The sequence below is a fragment of the Osmerus mordax genome, chromosome 6 (assembly GCF_038355195.1).
Source record: "Osmerus mordax isolate fOsmMor3 chromosome 6, fOsmMor3.pri, whole genome shotgun sequence".
Taxonomy (NCBI): domain Eukaryota; kingdom Metazoa; phylum Chordata; class Actinopteri; order Osmeriformes; family Osmeridae; genus Osmerus; species Osmerus mordax.
In genome coordinates, this window is record NC_090055.1 from 20,511,014 (window position 1) to 20,529,207 (window position 18,194).

At 41.4% G+C, this 18,194-nt stretch overlaps 1 protein-coding gene across 1 annotated transcript in view; it reads left to right on the forward strand.

Moving 5' to 3' along the window:
- LOC136944394 (uncharacterized) overlaps window positions 1-8,910 on the forward strand; it is a 49,124-nt gene extending 40,214 nt beyond the window's left edge. The window contains exons 15-22 of the mRNA XM_067238142.1: window positions 1,745-1,906; window positions 2,162-2,322; window positions 2,438-2,502; window positions 2,585-2,799; window positions 2,893-3,131; window positions 3,306-3,422; window positions 6,503-6,650; window positions 8,289-8,910. Coding sequence (XP_067094243.1) covers window positions 1,745-1,906; window positions 2,162-2,322; window positions 2,438-2,502; window positions 2,585-2,799; window positions 2,893-3,131; window positions 3,306-3,422; window positions 6,503-6,650; window positions 8,289-8,605 — 1,424 coding nt within the window. The 3' untranslated portion in view covers window positions 8,606-8,910. The remainder of the gene's footprint in view (window positions 1-1,744; window positions 1,907-2,161; window positions 2,323-2,437; window positions 2,503-2,584; window positions 2,800-2,892; window positions 3,132-3,305; window positions 3,423-6,502; window positions 6,651-8,288) is intronic.
- Window positions 8,911-18,194: the final 9,284 nt, after the last annotated feature.

Consider the following 18,194-nt stretch of genomic DNA (forward strand, 5'->3'; position numbering starts at 1 on the left):
CGTGCCTGTTGTTTTGTTTCCGGTCTAGCTAGATCCGGTGTGGTGTTGTAGTTTTTCTAACATCAGTAGTTGTTGCAACAGCATGTGAAAAAAACGACAAAGTTTGCTAGGCCAAAAAGAACGTTAATCTTGCAATAGAAAAATGTACGCTGTTAAAATGAGTTCGCGTTAACGCCGTTAATAACACGTTTAACTGACAGCCCTAATCAATACATAAATGTTTGCTAAATAAATACAAATGTTATGATTTATTTAGCAAACACTTTTTCCATAAGGCTATCTGAACCAGTGACCTCTTGAGCTACAGTGAAATACTCAACCACTGAGCTATAGCTTGTTGTGTATTTTCCATCTGTATTGCTATCTGTGATTGTCCATGGATCTGAGAAGATACTGTAACATTCACAGAGTCAGAGGCCCTGGGACGTGTACGATGTAAACTGGTTCAGACTAACGGAGGTTGAACATGTGCACTTCCTCTTGGGCCTGAACGGGTCACAAGAGAGACGTGTTTACTTTGATAAACGATACGTGGTTGTTGGAGAGCGGTGCTCGCCCACTGTAGCCCTCGTTTCCCCCGTCTGGGCCCTGCTGCTGACCTGTCTATGCAGAGCCTGGTGTCCCTCCATGACCTGTCCATGCAGAGCCTGGTGTCCCTCCATGACCTGTCCATGCAGAGCCTGCTGTCCCTCCATGACCTGTCCATGCAGAGCCTGGTGTCCCTCCATGACCTGTCCATGCAGAGCCTGGTGTCCCTCCATGACCTGTCCATACAGAGCCTGCTGTCCCTCCATGACCTGTCCATGCAGAGCCTGGTGTCCCTCCATGGCCTGTCCATGCAGAGCCTGGTGTCCCTCCATGACCTGTCCATGCAGAGCCTGGTGTCCCTCCATGACCTGTCCATACAGAGCCTGCTGTCCCTCCATGACCTGTCCATGCAGAGCCTGGTGTCCCTCCATGACCTGTCCATACAGAGCCTGGTGTCCCTCCATGACCTGTCCATGCAGAGCCTGGTGTCCCTCCATGACCTGTCCATACAGAGCCTGGTGTCCCTCCATGACCTGTCCATGCAGAGCCTGGTGTCCCTCCATGACCTGTCCATACAGAGCCTGGTGTCCCTCCATGACCTGTCCATGCAGAGCCTGGTGTCCCTCCATGACCTGTCCATACAGAGCCTGCTGTCCCTCCATGACCTGTCCATGCAGAGCCTGGTGTCCCTCCATGACCTGTCCATACAGAGCCTGCTGTCCCTCCATGACCTGTCCATACAGAGCCTGCTGTCCCTCCATGACCTGTCCATACAGAGCCTGCTGTCCCTCCATGACCTGTCCATGCAGAGCCTGCTGTCCCTCCATGACCTGTCCATGCAGAGCCTGCTGTCCCTCCATGACCTGTCCATGCAGAGCCTGCTGTCCCTCCATGACCTGTCCATGCAGAGCCTGGTGTCCCTCCATGACCTGTCCATGCAGAGCCTGGTGTCCCTCCATGACCTGTCCATGCAGAGCCTGCTGTCCCTCCATGACCTGTCCATGCAGAGCCTGCTGTCCCTCCATGACCTGTCCATGCAGAGCCTGGTGTCCCTCCATGACCTGTCCATGCAGAGCCTGGTGTCCCTCCATGACCTGTCCATGCAGAGCCTGGTGTCCCTGGTGCTGAGGGCACCAGGACGGCCTTGACTCTCTGTGGATGTTACACTGTGTAATACTAGACCTTGTTTAGTTATTTGTATGTTGTTGTTGTGCAGTGAGTGGAGACAGCAGAGCTCAGACAGACGGTGATTCTGATTGTATGTCTGAGGCTGGACCCGAGGCTGGACCTGAGGCTGGATCTGAGGCTGGATCTGAGGCTGGATCTGAGGCTGGATCTGAGGCTGGATCTGAGGCTGGATCGCTGCAGAGACAAGAGAGTAAGATGCCTGTCTGTCTGCCTGTCTGTCTACCTGCTGTCTGTCTAGATACTTACCTGTCTGCCTGTCTGTCTACCTGCTGTCTGTCTAGATACTTACCTGTCTGCCTTTCTGTCCTTCAGTCAGTTGAATGTTCCATAGATGTGGTCCCTGAGTAGGAAGCTAACCAGCCCAGTAGCTGGTCTGACCTGGTGTGTTTCTTTACAAAGTGGGGAGGCAGTAATAGCTGGTCTGACCTGCTGTGTTTCTCTACAGAGTGGGAAGATGGTAGATCTGATGTCATGTCTCTGGGGAGCTCTGGCTACGGCTCCCAGATGTCCAGTACTTCTCATCACAGCTCAGGGATTAAACCACACAGATCTCCACACACCAGATTAAACCCTGAACCTGCACACGGCAGGGAACCACGAGGACCGGTACGTAAACTTCCAGATGATCTGGTCAGGTACAATATTTTATTCCAAAATGTCAGGTAAATGAAAATGTTACATAATTCATTTTTGATTATTTGAATTTCTCTCCTGTTTCCAGAGCCTAACTGTTCCATATGTTGTGATGCCTGAATACACCTCACCACCTTCAGAGATGTCATACAGGTGACGGTGCAGTTCTGTAATATCTTAGAGGTATTCTTCATCTCCATGAATGTAATCATCACTATTGTCCTGTGTCCCCCAGGCTCCAGTGCCCCCATGCAGGTCTGTTCCAGTGCAGGTTGACAGGTCTGGCCTTTCAGATAAAGGGAGAGGGGGAGGTGCTGTACAGAACTGTCCAATGGGACGAAGGTCTGCTGCTCTCCAAAGGCCAGACCCCTGCAGGACCCATGTTCAACATCAGCTGTCCTCAGGGCTCTGTCTGTCAGCTGCACCTCCCACACTGTGAGATTCTCTCTGGTGAGTTCCACACCTCTCACAACTCAGTAATACTACACTTGCCCTTCTCAGCTCTGAAATACTGCTGCTGACTGGAACCTGGCTGTCTTACAGGAGAGGGTCTTGACTCCTTGTCTGTGGCTCATGTCAGTGCTGATACTATGGAGCTCTTGCCTCCCCTGAGGGTGACTGACACACATGTGGTGGTGAACATCACAGACCTGTCCCTGTGGGGCCTGGTGAGACGGTTCATACCCTTCCTCACCATCAGGGGGCAGGTGCTGCCCTTCCTGCAACCACAATACTCTCTCCTGAACCTGGTTGTTTTACCACACAACGTTCCACTCCTGGAGGTACCGTCCTTTCAACATGCTTCATACAAAAATCAGTATATCGGTTGCTATGGTTGTGCCAACAAGCAGTGAAAAGTGTGAATTTAAAGTGGTTAAAGAAAGGGTAGAAGTAAGTTGGTGAGCTATGCCAAGATAGTGACATGCTGACATATGTAATACATTGTCCTGTTGTAGGTGGAGAGGATGCAGAGATTGAGCTCCTACATACCTGTGTGTTCAGACTGTAAACTCTCTCGTCGGGAATTTTACAGTCTGTGCGGTGATGTGGAGGGAGATGAGATCCAACCTAAGGTAAACTCTCATACTAATTTGTAATGATGTTGTCAAATTATGTCCTGTTAGGCTCAAAACAACTTTTATATTATCTGAGTTGGTTTTCTTACAAATTAGTTTTCATCAAACATTCTTACCTAATCAGTGTTTCCCATACATTGATTTATAAAAAATGGACCGCCACAAATGTATAAATAAATTTGTTTTTACTGTTTAACATGGCTTAAAAATATGTCATTGTAAAGCTGCGAGCAGCGCATTGATTCCCCCAGCCCCTTCTTGCCCCGCTCACTACAAAGGACCCTCACAGACTCACAGACTTAGAGATGCGTTCTCGCTAACTCTGTAAGGGTTTAGGGCTGTCCCACTGTCAAATCGGTAAGTGTGCTAGGGCTCTTTGGCAGACATTTTGGGCCCTTTCCAACAACTACAATTACTATTTTGCCGATAATGCAGCAAAGTGCTGTCCCATTTAGATTTATAGTATTTTAAGCCCTTGTAGCCTTTTGCACTCATTCACTTACTAGGTGACGTCAACTAAGTCTGAGGGTTCAGGGCTTAGGGGGGACATTGGGATTGGGCCTTAGTATCATAATTCTCTGCACAAATTAGTCAAAAACTGATACATTCAAGTTAAAAACACTAATATTCATAGTTATTCCCTACCTGCACTCACATCAAACCGACACTAGGACCTAGGTTTTGGCAAAAACCCCTAATGTTTACAACATCTGGCTACACCCTTGCCTACCACAACAAATATGATCTAATTATGTGGGAAACACTGCTAATTATCCACTGGCCTAGGCTCGTCCCTACCAGACAGATGGTTCTGAAATTTGCTCTCAAACCCCACTTACGCAGTTTTCACGAAGATTCTGGCATTCACCAATGTTTTCTTATTTGGGATTTGTTCTTAGGTAAGAACAGAATTTAAACACACCCAAGAGCACTCATACGCACAATTGAGAGCTGACATGTTTGCGCAAAATAAGTAGTTATCGTCCGTTCTAATTTCAAATAGAATATTTCTCTCCTTTTTAATTTTCCAACTAATAATTTTCATAATTTTACACATGTTCTTTTTGTTGTTTGTTTTAATAAATACACACTACACTTACACTTCTGCTCATTTGTAAAGCACTTTGAATTTCCATTGTGTATGAATTGTGCTAGGCCTAAAATACTAATACAGTATTTTACAATCGCTATGACAATTTTTTCAATACTTTTAACAAGTTTCCTCTTGACACAGTTAGCACAACATCCGTCTGTATTCACAGAGTCAGAGGCCCTGGGACGTGTACGATGTAAACTAACTTATTGGTTAAAGTCAAAGTGAACAGCTGTTCATATTGTAAATTGAAATACAAACATATACCCTGTATTTTATTCTATTGCTACTGAGAAACAGCTGGTTGAAGTTATGCAAATACTGTAAATCACAGCTGATTCCCAACTCGGAAACACTCAGGTGTATACAGTAAGAGGACCTCTTTGGGCTGATCTTATGTGGAAAAAGAACAATACAGAGAAACACGAAGAAAAAAAGAATATGTAATGCCTGCACGAGGGAGAGGAAGACAAGTACCAGGACAAGGGAGAGGAGTTAGAATGTGTGGTGGTGCTCAGAGAAGGGCCAGAGCTAGGGTAATACTGTAAATGGAAGCTATATTGCATATTTCTTGCAGTAATGTCCTGTTGCAAACAAAGCCTTTACTGCAGCAATTATGTTTCTGTCTTCTTTTTTTCAATACAGTAACCATACATTCTATAAAGCTACTCTGAGATGGGTCATTCGTTTTTTGTTCTGAATTTCTGCAACAAAAGAAACAAAATGCATGCATTTACTAAACTCAACAAAACAAAAATGTAAAGAGGCTTCAAAAGAAACTGAATTGCAAAACACAATCTATGATCCATATACTGTGAGACCTGACACATATACTGTATAATAGAATGCAGTTTCTGTAATTTCATCTGATGTGAGTGTTTTTTTATGACATGTGCCATGATTGATTAAATGTTCCTGTTGAAAGAGAACGTGTGTTAGTGATTTGGTAGACATGGTGTCATGTTTAGTGTATTTTTGTGTTATGAAAATAAGCGTTTGAGTTGAGTTTACAATGTGTGATTTTGAGCATGAAATTAACAGTTTTGCCAAATGTGTGTGGTAGGTGTGTTGGTGCATTGAGAGTTAAGGAAACTTGTTAGATGTATTGAAAAGATTGTCATAGCGATTGTAAAAAAAACTGTAAACTAGCCTTGCTTTGCCTTCAATTCAAATCAATTATGTTAACAGGGAACGTTGCCATCCAATAATAAGTGACTTATCACTGTATTTATAGGCCCAAAGTAGGCTTATTCCGCACACTAGGACTACACCACACAATGGCGTATTTGTTTCTGCTGCAAAATTTGCAGATCGTTCCCTGAGGAGGGAACACATCTTCCTTGACCATACCGATTTATTTGCAGAGAGCGACGAGTAGGCTACCTGTTGGAACGCTTTAGGCTACCAAGAGCAGTCCTCATGGATATTTGTAACAGTCAATGGATTTCTATGTTTTTTTGCTTAAGAATTCAGATTAAAGTTAAACCATTTATTTTTCACTTCATCAGTTCTGCACCCTTCTCCAGATACAGCGTTCACTGTATGAGTAATTGCATTCCATGCATCGGTTTTATTTACTGCTTTGTATCCACCGCTGACGCTAAATATGATGTGTCGTTTGTCGCTAACTTCTTGCAGCTGTACCTCCACTTCAGAATTATTAAAAGTTTTTCTGTCTTTCGTCGAGGCCTCCACCGTCTTTACCACGTCGTTTTGACATTTCTCTGAGTGTGCACACGGCCCTGCCATATCATGCCCTTTTATGGGAATTAACAGGGCGTTTACCTATGTTAAATAGGAGCAACGGGGCACGAGCTTTCAACTTACGAAATATTTGGATTCATCATTCTAAGAACAATTCTGCTGTTTAAGAACACGTCATGAATCACACGTAGATTTATCTTAGGAACTTTAAGAACAAATTTAAGAAATAACTTAGGAAGATATTGGTGAATGAGGCCCAATGCTCTCATCTGTGTTCCAGCGTGTTCAGGTCCACTGGAACTACGGTCCAAACTACCACCCCACCTTCCAGGTGTTTCTGAGCGCCGACACAGAAAAGGTGGGGTTGAGGCTTCTGGAGAGAGGGGGAGAAGGAAAGGAGGTTTGGGCGGCACGTGTTCCACTAACAGGTACAGGACATCCTCTGGGTCCACATTCAGGCTTCTGTTTCTGCTGTACTTTACAGAGGTTCATGATTGGCAGCAACGTCCACCAACCGGACGCCAGAATCGGTCCCATTCACCAAGATACTGAATAAAAGGAAGCCCAACCCCAATTCCTGTTTAATGAGGTTTAGCTGATGAGAACAAAATACTTCTGATACTTGCGGTATCTTCTGTACTTTCTGTATGCACTATTTGTATGTCACTGTGGACAGAACATTTTACATTACATTTACATTTAATCATTTAGCAGACGCTCTTATCCAGAGCGACTTACAGTAAGTACTGGGACATTCCCCCGAGGCAAGTAGGGTGAAGTGCCTTGCCCAAGGTCACAACGTCAATTGGCATGACCGGGAATCGAACTGGCAACCTTCGGATTACTAGCCCGATTCCCTCACCGCTCAGCCACCTGACTCCAAGCATCTGCTACATGCAGGGCTCGACAATAACGATGGCCCGGGGCCAGTAAAAAGGTCGGGACAGTTAAACTAGCAACTCACTGGCCCGATCGGGCCACTGCAAATTATTGATTGAAAAAAAAAATTGAATTGTAAAAGTTAACATCCTTCATATGTTTTGCTATCTGCTAAATGAGTAAATAACTTTGCAGCTCGTGGGGCGCACAGTTGGCAAATCAAGACTTGAGTAGTGAGTGACGACTGGTTGTCAAATTGTAATTCTCTAATCTCGATACATTTAACAACTGGCGCAAGACTGGCGCGAAACAATAACGTGAAGATGGCAGCAAAGTAGAGCTACAAGCTCAAACGGAAGCAACTTTTTTTATGGTGTCGTCTGTTCCCGTCTAAAGCAGACAAAAGTGGATATTTTTAGAGGCACCGACAATTTTCGAAAACAATACCTGACCAGCCATGCTAGCAGACAGCACATGGTTTGCGTGACAGCTAAGCGGATGGTTGACAATCCATCTTCGAGGCCGTTGACCATGCTGGTCAGGAATTTAAATGTAGATGCCCATCGTGTTATTGCACGACTTAGAACAACGGCATATCACGTAATTAAGACAGGCCAGCCGTTCGTCTCGTTCCCCCAGGCTATTGAACTGCAGCAGAAGAATGGTGTTGACTTGGGTACTTAGTATCATAATGATGAAATGCTATGGAAGCTTTTATATATTAGCATTGAGGGACCAGAGGTTTCAGTTTCAGCCTGACAGAGTTGTGCAGATATGGCTGTCAGCAGGGAAGAGAGCACGTCATGTTTGAGGTTAAAAGTCAATTGTTTTGCTGACCATTACCCTTTAATTTTTTATCACTAGAAATGTGATTTCATTTTTGTTCTTTTTATATCCAGGATGTGTTTAATAAATGGTTAAACATATTAACAGAATAACACAACTTATAAGTCTTTGGTTTTGTTGTAACAATGATAAATTACAACTTTTGGAGGGGGGGCCAGTAAAAATTGTCTTGGGGCCACTAAGTTTCAAACCCAATTTTTTTTTATGTTGAGCCCTGGCTAAATGTATAAAATGTAAGGTAGCAGTGATCTGCTGCTTCTCCCTCAACAATGTTGTTCTATCACAGTAAACACTTAATCTCTGAAAGGCTGAACACATCTGGGTTTCCTCCACACAACCAGGTTCCTCATCGATGGGAGGCAGGCAGACTGAGCATGCTCAGAAGGGCTCTGCAGAGGAGCAGCTGCGCTCTGCAAGACTGGCGTTTGTGGAGCGAGTGTCCAGGCCTGTCCTGGATGATCTGCTGGATGGCCTTCTTCAGGAGAAAGTCATCAACGATGCTGAGATGGAGGCAGTGAAGGTGGAGGCAGTGAGGAAGGACAGAGCACGGGTCACTGTTGACATGGTCCTGAAGAAAGGATCTCTCTCATGTTTTGTGATGAAAACTATGTTGGGTAGATATGACCCTGCTTTATACAAAACTCTTGGCTTCAAATAAAACATGCAGAGAACAGTGTCAGACCTAAGATGAGTATGACACTAGTGTTTCAGCCTAGTTGTTAAATACAGTTTGTACAAATATATTAATTTACTATCTAAATACAGATCAATGAAATATGAATTTGCAGTATACTAACAAATTATGTTAAAACTATATTGTTGGCATAAAACATAATAATAAAACAACGTAAAATATTACTCTTTTTACAACTGTTTCCCGCTGGATACAGCCATATATTGGGATACGCCCTTTATAACAATCAATATTTTGAATGAAAACCTCCAATAAATGTAAAGTTTTTTAAAAGGATGTTTTTTATTCAGGCCACAGCTGTCAGAACCTGGATTGTGTAAACGCTGTTTCACTTCAATCAACTGAGAATTTTAATATTGTGATTTCTTAGCAAACTGCACTCTTCTGCTGCTGGGAAGCAAGCCTGTTTTTGAAATCACTATCGATGTTGTATAAATAACCCGTCTTTAGCAATCTTTTGTCTAGTTTAGCAGCACGTGGGGTATCATTATTGTACCATATTTACAAAGAAACGCCTTGCTTGAGAATCAGCATGGCTTTGAAAATCTTTTTGATCCAAATTTTTTTAACTTGTAGGCAACACGTGTCCGATTATTTTATTTGTGAAGATCTTGATATTGATTTGGGGACAATGACATTACTGGCAAGCTAGTCTTTTTGTCAAATATTGTCAAATGATATTTACTGTTTGTCAACCGTACACAATGTTAATCCTTTTGAAACTTGCTAGCATAACACATGATGATGAAACAGAAGAAACCAAGAAGACACACATTTTTTGGAAAGTCAGGCCATTACTTGATTGTGTGATTGTGACACCATAATACGTTCAGTTTTTCTACCTTCTAAGTTTGGCCTTGGTCTTTTCACACTAAAATGGTCCTGTGGTTCATTACAGTGGAAATGCTGTAATGTTTTTGTTTTTTTGTCTAAATAAACAGTAAATCACATTAAAGATTAAAATGGAAAAACACTACAAAACTATTGGGAACTACTCTTGGTTCCCAATAGTTTTGCACTTGTAGTGTGTCAGTTTGGCCACTAGGTGTCAGTGTAGTGTTTCCCTATCAGTCCCAACAGTGGGCTGCTGCCATGGTGGTATTCTGTCAGGTAAACAAGTTTTAACCTTGTGAGACAGCTGGGTTTGTGAGATCACGTCCACGCGAGAATCCATCTGTCCAGTATATTGTGAAAGTGCCTAACAGGCACAGTGTTCCAAACTGTTTCAAATTATAACTTCCCAGGTGTCTGTGTGTAAAAACCATCTGGCAGAAGTAACTTAAAACGGTTATCAAGGTTCTAATTCAAGGTTTTGGAATTCAGCCACAACATGTCAGACAAGCATCACAGACCTTTAAAAAGGTGCACGTTTCGTTCAATAGAGAAAAATGGGTAACAAGATTGTACGAGTATGAACATACTGCTTTTAAAACCAACGATTCATTTTGTCAGTGCCTCTTAACTATACCAGTGGATCCTATCCAGCCTAGCCTGCACAGAAGTAGGCTTCAACAACGACAAACATTGTGAATTAAGTGGTATCGTTAAACTGAGACCCAAGGACGCTTTGGCAGCAAACTAAGGAAACCATGAACATGTCCCTGAACGAGCTAGAATGAGTACAACACCCTGCCTTTTGAAGACCAAGACCATGGTGACCTTTTGTGGTGACCCATGAGAGTTAGAGCCGTGCTCCTTGACATGTCAGAAAGAGCTAAGCTGATCTCACGATGATGTTCAGGATGTGACTGTGTGCACCCTGACCAACAGTGACTGTAGTCTATATAGCTGGTGGGCCGAAGCTCAAAATCGTGCATTGAACGATCCCTGGCGATGGAGGAGCTGGATTTCTCTGTATCGCTTTAAAACTTTTCTACAACCCTTAAAAAATGTGTTGGCATGTCAAGTTCTTGCAAATTTTACAAGGAACAAACATTTTGTTTTCCGGACAACTATGGTCCGCATCCAATAAGAGCTCATGTACATGACACCTTCATAAAATCCACCAATCGTATACCCCGATATTCAAGGCGAGTAAAGTAGGATGTAAACATTCACATGTGCATTTTGGTGAGCCGGTATATTGTCAGTGGGTGACTGGGCTTCAAATGTATGGAGAAAAAAATAAAACAAATGGGCAATTCAGGTAGGCTGTTCTCTAAAGAAACATTGCAACATTCCACTTAAGTGAGCATATTTGTTAAATTATTGCGCTGCTATTAGTCATCAGAGAAGTTAACAGTTAAGTGATAATGAAATGTGCAGAACATTGTTCAAATAAATGTACAGTATTGTTTTAAGTGTGTGTCGCCTAAACATATAATAATGACATGAATCAATGACATACGTAATTATAATTAGCCAAGAGTAGGTATACCACATCAGTAACACTTATCAATACATATTGACATCTCTGCACACTTGGCAAGTTGGAAACTAACCTCATTAGCATAATACACGTACGTGCAAAATTAATTGTATCGCTAGCAGTGTATTCAAGGCCACAAGTAGTTGCAATCATCGAATGCTGTATGCATGTAGGTAGCAAACCAAGGAAAGCATTCTTGCAGTAAAAACTATCTGTCCTCGACTAAGATTTTATTTGGTCGACCAAGACTCTTCTGAAAATCGACTAATCGAAATTTGAAACTTTTTTTTATTCTATAAATGTCACAATGTTTTTCATCAAACCCTTTTGTGTGATGTTTTTACGAACTGTTTTAAGAGATAATATGAAAGAAATACATACGTAAGAAGGGAGATTGACAACTAGACAAACATAAATGTACAAACATTTATCAATGTAGCTGCTGGATTCAGCCGCTATAAAATAAGCTAATTACTAATAATAAGTCTCGTGTCACCAGTCCTGTTGTTACCGAATGCCGATATAATACAAAATGCCTGATTGGTTATTATGTATTATCTCTTACAATGTACTACAAATAAAAAATATTGTTTGTTTAACATGCAAATCATCCGAGCGCGCTGATCACTGCCTGAAAACGTGCAGCATGAAAACTTACGTAGAAGCAGAGTGGGGAACGGTGCAACAGAGAATGATTTTGTTGTCTTGGCCGAAGAAGATAATGTCATTCGATTTGGATGTGATTCTTATAATAGGCATATTCATTTTTCAACCCAGCACGTTAGCATGAGCGAAGTAGGGCTAGGCCAATTTACGTTTTTCAGGTGGTAGGCTACATCATATTCGACGTCGAACTATGAAAAATAATAGCCTGGCTCTGCCCTCCTACGTACTTCCGCTCAATTTAGATTTTGCTTCTGTACTAGGTCTGGCCATGAGGTAAGTATGTCAGCTGTCTCTGGTTAATTTTCTACCGGTCAATCAGCGAACAGAGGGAGTGGCTGTCGTGCGAGTTTGTGTTGTAGTTCCGTAATGGAGGCGGAGAAAGATGCGAGCGAAGCCATTCGGTCCGTTGTGGCAACGCTGCCGAATATCCATAAGCTAAAGCCAGAGCAAGAACAATCTCTGCTGAGTTTTGTTGGTGGCCATGATGTTGTGGCCCTCCTCCCCACGGGGTTCAGGGAAAGTTTGATTTTCCAGCTACGGCAGCAAGCTCTGTTACAGTAGTGGTGAAGGAATTGGCTAAGGCGAACGCTAGCGATTTGTTATGGCAGATCAGAGTGGCTCTGGGCAGATCCAATACCCGCCTACAAGGAAGTCAACGCTTGTCAATGGAGCGAGGCCAGACTCTCAGTACAAATTAAATGTACGAGAGTCTGGTTAGGACCAGGCTAGAAAAATTAATTGTTGTTGGCAGAGTTTTCATTCAACGTTTTTCGAGTCACCCGGTACTTTGTAAATGTACTTTAATGAAATGCTGCCATACCACATATTTCTTTGCAATTTTGACTAATAACACAAAGACAAAGTAGGCTATGGCAGAGTTTGTAGTTCTGCAACCAATTGTGCTCGTGCCCTGTGCAAAAAAAAACAAAGGGCAGATTAACGAAAGGGAAAACAGTAATACCTTTTCTTTTAAATTATATATTTTTTTGATTTGCTTCATTTGTCTTAAATAATATAATCTACCATTTCTGTAGAACATTTCTTTAATTCAGCAATGGTGACACAAGCGGGAATCATATCTCACACTGCCATACGGCAGCTCTATTAAAAAAAATCTTAGTCGACCAAGAGCATATCGACCAGAAAATCGACTAGTCGACTGAGTGGGGACAGCCCTAGTAAAAACAGTGGAAAGATTCAACTTAAATTCAGCACCTCAGAACCATATGCTAGGTAATGTTGGATTTTACAGGGGTGCTACAGTAACTTCACCAACACAACAAATATAGCTAAAGCACGTAAGAGGAGTGAAAATGCAGCTCTGGAGAAGGTTTTCCAATCAGAAGGTGTGTAGGAAATTCTGTATTTTGTATGGCAAGATGTACAGTGGGGTCAGTGTATACACATAACCTACTGCAAAATCAATTTTGCTGTTACAATTTAAGTGCACCACATTTTATTTGAAAATGAGTTGACATACATTGCATGCTTATTATTCAATTCAATTAACTGGTTATATTTTTCCAGATATTGGTCTCTTATACTTGTAACATTTAAGTATGAAATGTTTTTCTGTTTCAATTTCCCCTGATGTACAGTGCCCACAGATTCTATACTCTTTAGGTAACCATGTTTTTTTATGTCTTCCTTTTTCGATTGCAAGGGTGTGGTCACTCATTCTGTATTTTGTGAGCAGCTGTCTTTGCTTTATGTCCTTGACAATATATAGATATTCAGCCATTTCATAGTTTCTGTTTAGGCCCCGATATCAATCTAATTTGTTTTGTGTCTTGGTTTCTTTTTCCCAGTGTTCTAGGTAGGAGTTTTTGTTTTCTGTTGTGATTAGTTTTATTCTGTTTGGTGTTAGTAAAGGGGAAGGAGGTGTGCCGGGCGGTACCTGGTTTGTTAGTCTCATAACCAGCTGGCACAGGGGGCTCCTCTCAGGGTTACCTTCATGGACTGCAAGGGCTTTAGAGTGGAGGGTTTCCTCAGGACTGGATTTTAAATGGGTGTAAAATGTTAATGATCTTTTCTAGATTTCTAATGTTAGTGGGAATCATCCTAATTCTGCACGACATGCGTTTGTGGGGAGTTTTCTTTGTATATTAAATATATTTCGACAGAAATCAGCATGTAGTCTCTATTGGGTGCTTTTCCCAATTGTTTAAGTCTAGACGGCTGAGTGGGCCCCATATCTCACTTCCATAGAGAGCAATAGGCTTGATGATGCTGTCGAATACTTTACACCAAATATTACTTGGGATGGTTATTTTATAAAATCTTTGTTTTATTGCATAGAAAGCTCTACAAGATTTTTCTTTAAGAGCATTCACTGCTAAGCGGAAGCTACCAGAGGCTGTCATTTGTAGGCCTAGGTATGTATAACTCATTGTGTGTTCTATAGTTTTGTTTCCCAGTGTGAATATGTGCCTCTTTTCCTGACATTTTTTTGTATGACCATGATTTTAGCCTTTTTTGTATTGACTTCCATGGCCCAATTTTGGCAGTATTCCTCCAGTAAAGCTAGTTGCTGTTGTAGCCCTTCTTTTGCGGGTGATATCAGAACCAGATCTGCGTAAAACAGGGATTTGATTTCTGGAGGCCGGGTGCAGTTGCTTGTTGGAGGGTCTCTGCTAGCTTATTGATAAAGATATTAAATAGAGTGGGGCTTAAGTTACAACCCTGGCGGACACCCCTCTTTTGAGAGAAAAAATTTGTGTGTTGGTTTCCTATTTTAATGCTGCATTTGTTGCCTGAGTACATAGATTTGATGATCTCAAATGTCTTGGCATTTTTCCCTCCAATGCCACATTGGAGGGAAAAATGGCATATAATAAACAACTTACTAACCTCGACCAAACTTTGGCTTTGGCGTATCAACCTCGCTATTATGGAGGACCAAACCTGCCATATTTACAAATGAATGAATGAATAAATGTCCACATCCATGCATTTAGACAGAAATAAACGAATATATGTATTAATTAATGCACAATTGTCAATCAATAGTTACATATATTTTACATTTATTTACGTATTTATTTTTGTATTTATTTATTCATTTATTTATGTATTCATTTATTGATTGATTGATTTATTCATTTATTCATTCATTCATTCATTCATTCATTGTTCCCAATATTATAATGAGAGGAGGCCAGTAGGCGTGGAAACTGACGTTCAGACATTGCAATCAATCCAGAGCCATAGATTCAATCTAGCTAACGCCTGGGACACACTGGCTGCGAAGCGGATATCGTTTTTATGGACAACATAGCCTACATGGCCAGGCTGGCCGACCTTGTTGAAAACAAAGATTTAATTTACCATATGATATTTGGATAAACAAACATGTTATAAAGAATTGACTACGTTAGTTGTGAGCTATCACTTAACACCCAACTTCACTACGCTGACCGGCCAACCATGTGTTTACCCCGATAAAAACGATCTGATCAATTCTCAAAATGTAAATATAAAAAAAAAAAAATCCTGATTGTTGATTGTCAAACCAACATTTTTGTCCTGTGTATAAGAGCAAGATAGGCGATCTGTCATCACCCCCAATCAAGCAGAAGAGACATTTGTGAAGATTGACGACACAAAGTTAATCATCGAAGATGAAATGTAGCTTAGTCCTACATGGAGTTGTATGCCCCACAGCACATATTTTACAAAGACTACGGCAACAAAAGCCAAACATTGCCACGTTATGTTGGGAATGGGATGCTGTTGCGACGGTTGTTAGAGCAACAAGTTGCCTAATTAGCCTGTAGCCTATGCCATGTTTATGTACCATGTCAGCTTTACATGTATAATAGGAAAACTCTGAGAAGGTGAAAGGCTTGGTGACCTGCGTGGAGAAATGCACGTCTAGTGTGAACAGCATCGCGCCATTCGTAGCAGATTGTGGCGCTTCAGGGCGCTTCGCAGCCAGTGTGTCCCAGGCGTTAGCTTGATTGAATCTATGGCTCTGGATTGATTGCAATGTCTGAACGTCAGTTTCCATGCCTACTGGCCTCCTCTCATTATCATATTGGGAACAATGAATGAATAAATAAATGAATAAATAAATGAATATATAAATGAATGAATAAATCAATCAATCAATCAATAAATGAATAAATAAATGAATACAAAAATAAATACATACATAAATGTAAAATATATGTAACTATTGATTGACAATTGTGCATTAATTAATACATATATTCGTTTATTTCTGTCTAAATGCATGGATGTGGACATTTATTTATTCATTCATTCATTTGTAAATATGGCAGGTTTGGTCCTCCATACGCTATCACTCGGTCGATACGTTAAAGCCTCAGTCTGATATTTCCCGGCATGACCTCACTCTTGGTTAGTAAGTAGTTAATATAATGTTTTTTAACCCTTGTGCTGCCTTCGGGTCACAAGACCCATAGGTTCACAACGAACCATCATTGTGTTTACCCAATACAAAAACAAATAACTAGAGTTTTCTTTTAACCTTCGCAATGTGGGGGGTCTGAAACAGCCCGACAGTTAAAAGAAAATGCTTCACTTTGTTTTTGTATGCGGTAAAGTTGTCGCAATACGATGGTGGGTCACAATGACTGATGGGTCAGAATGACCCGAAGATAACACAAGGGTTAAAGTGGGATTTTTCACAAAACTAAAACATGAATTACACGCGCGAGCAAACTGTTCTCTCATTGGTCCGATTTTAATGCGGCTATAAATAGGCTCTGTTGCTTTTTTTTAAGGTGTGGGGGAGTGGGGGTACGTGAACCCGGTCAGGATGTAGAAGGGGGTGCGTGGCCTAAAATGTTTGGGACCCGCTGACCTAGAGAATGGCATAGTTTGCTCTGGCCATACACATTCACAACATTCCAAAGTATTGGAACCATAAACCCACATTATATCTGAACAAAATGTTTTTAAAAATCCACCATGACAGAATGCAAGGAGACCACGGACATGCACAGCCTTGTTACTTACAGTAACAAAAAGGACACTAGTATAGCCCTGACGGCAACACACAGTACAGGGCTCTACAGTGCGAGTATTTCACTCGCATTTGCGCCTAGAAATATGTATGTGCGAACTTTTTTTAATAATAATTTACGAGCACAGTGCGCGAGTGACGGGTTTTTGTCAATACACGGAACAACAGCGCGATGAAGTGAAGCATACCATTGATTTCACATGGAAAGCAAGTCACGGAGTCGCGATTGCACGATGTGAACATAGCATAATGACACACGAGCAACGATTCGCAACCAATGGGCCAGAGCCATATAAAAAGAGTTACAACACTCTCTGATCTCACCGACACGTTATCACTTGGTTCAAGTAGCTCGCAAAAAAAACAGGTTGGGTGCACTGCTGGCAACCTGTTTGAATGGTTTTCAACGGGACAGACAGTAGCAGCATCTTGATTTACTGACATTTTCGGTATATTAACACATAATATCAATTGGTTACTGGTGTGTTGTATTATGTATATGTCTGATACTTAATTAACATTCACACCAGCTCAATTTAAGACAAGAAAGGAGTTTGGTAAATAGAACAGAATATACAAGGCAACCAATTGCATTCAATAAAACATTTTATTATGCAATATTTCCAGTGAGAGGGTCAAGTTTGTTTTTAGTGAGTGGACCTGAAATGTTCAGTGTGATGAAGCAAGTTAGCTGGTAAATTGATCAAATTACGGCATTATTTTCAAAATAGCTAATTTGATTTGTAACACTGAACATGAATGGGGTTGAACGTTGCAAAATACAATGTTTGGGACTATGTCGCAAATTACACGCTTTACTTCTGCCTTCTTCGATTACAATGGAAGTCTATGGAAGTGTCCCAACTCTCTTTTTATATGGCTCTGGGTCTACCTAACTTTGACTACCAAGCCTTTTAATCCGTGGCATGCTTACATAGTCTATAATGTCCCAGTATTTTAAGAAAATATTAACTATAACTATATACATGTTTCTTAAACTATTTGTTCTAGTTCTATCAGAGTGAAAGTTGCTAGTTGTCTAGCATTAACTGTTAAGTCAGTGGCGTTGTTAGACATAAAACTGTACTGGGGCACAGGCCCCTATTCATATCCCTTCTTCCAAGCGTGTTGCACACAATGCACTACTAGGCTATAGAAACTCCCCTTGCTTAACCCACTATACAACAGTTCAGGGATGCAAGTTTGATATCAGCTTTGGCAGGGACATCTATAGTTAATGCAAGCTTTGTGTTTTCGGTTAAACTGCTTTGATTTTACATGCGTTGATTGGGATATTGCGTAATTTTTTTTCTGGATTATCAACCTTAATTAATGCACTGACTAATAAAGAAAATTGTTAAAACTCAAACTTTAGATTTTACTGGGACACAGCAGATTTATACTGGGCACGTGCCCCTGTAAAAAGGGTCTAACGACGCCCCTGTGTTAAGTTATGTTTAATAAACGAATACACAAAAAAAACACTGTGCTCTTGAATTTCTTTGTTTTCTCCTAATTGTTTTCATTTA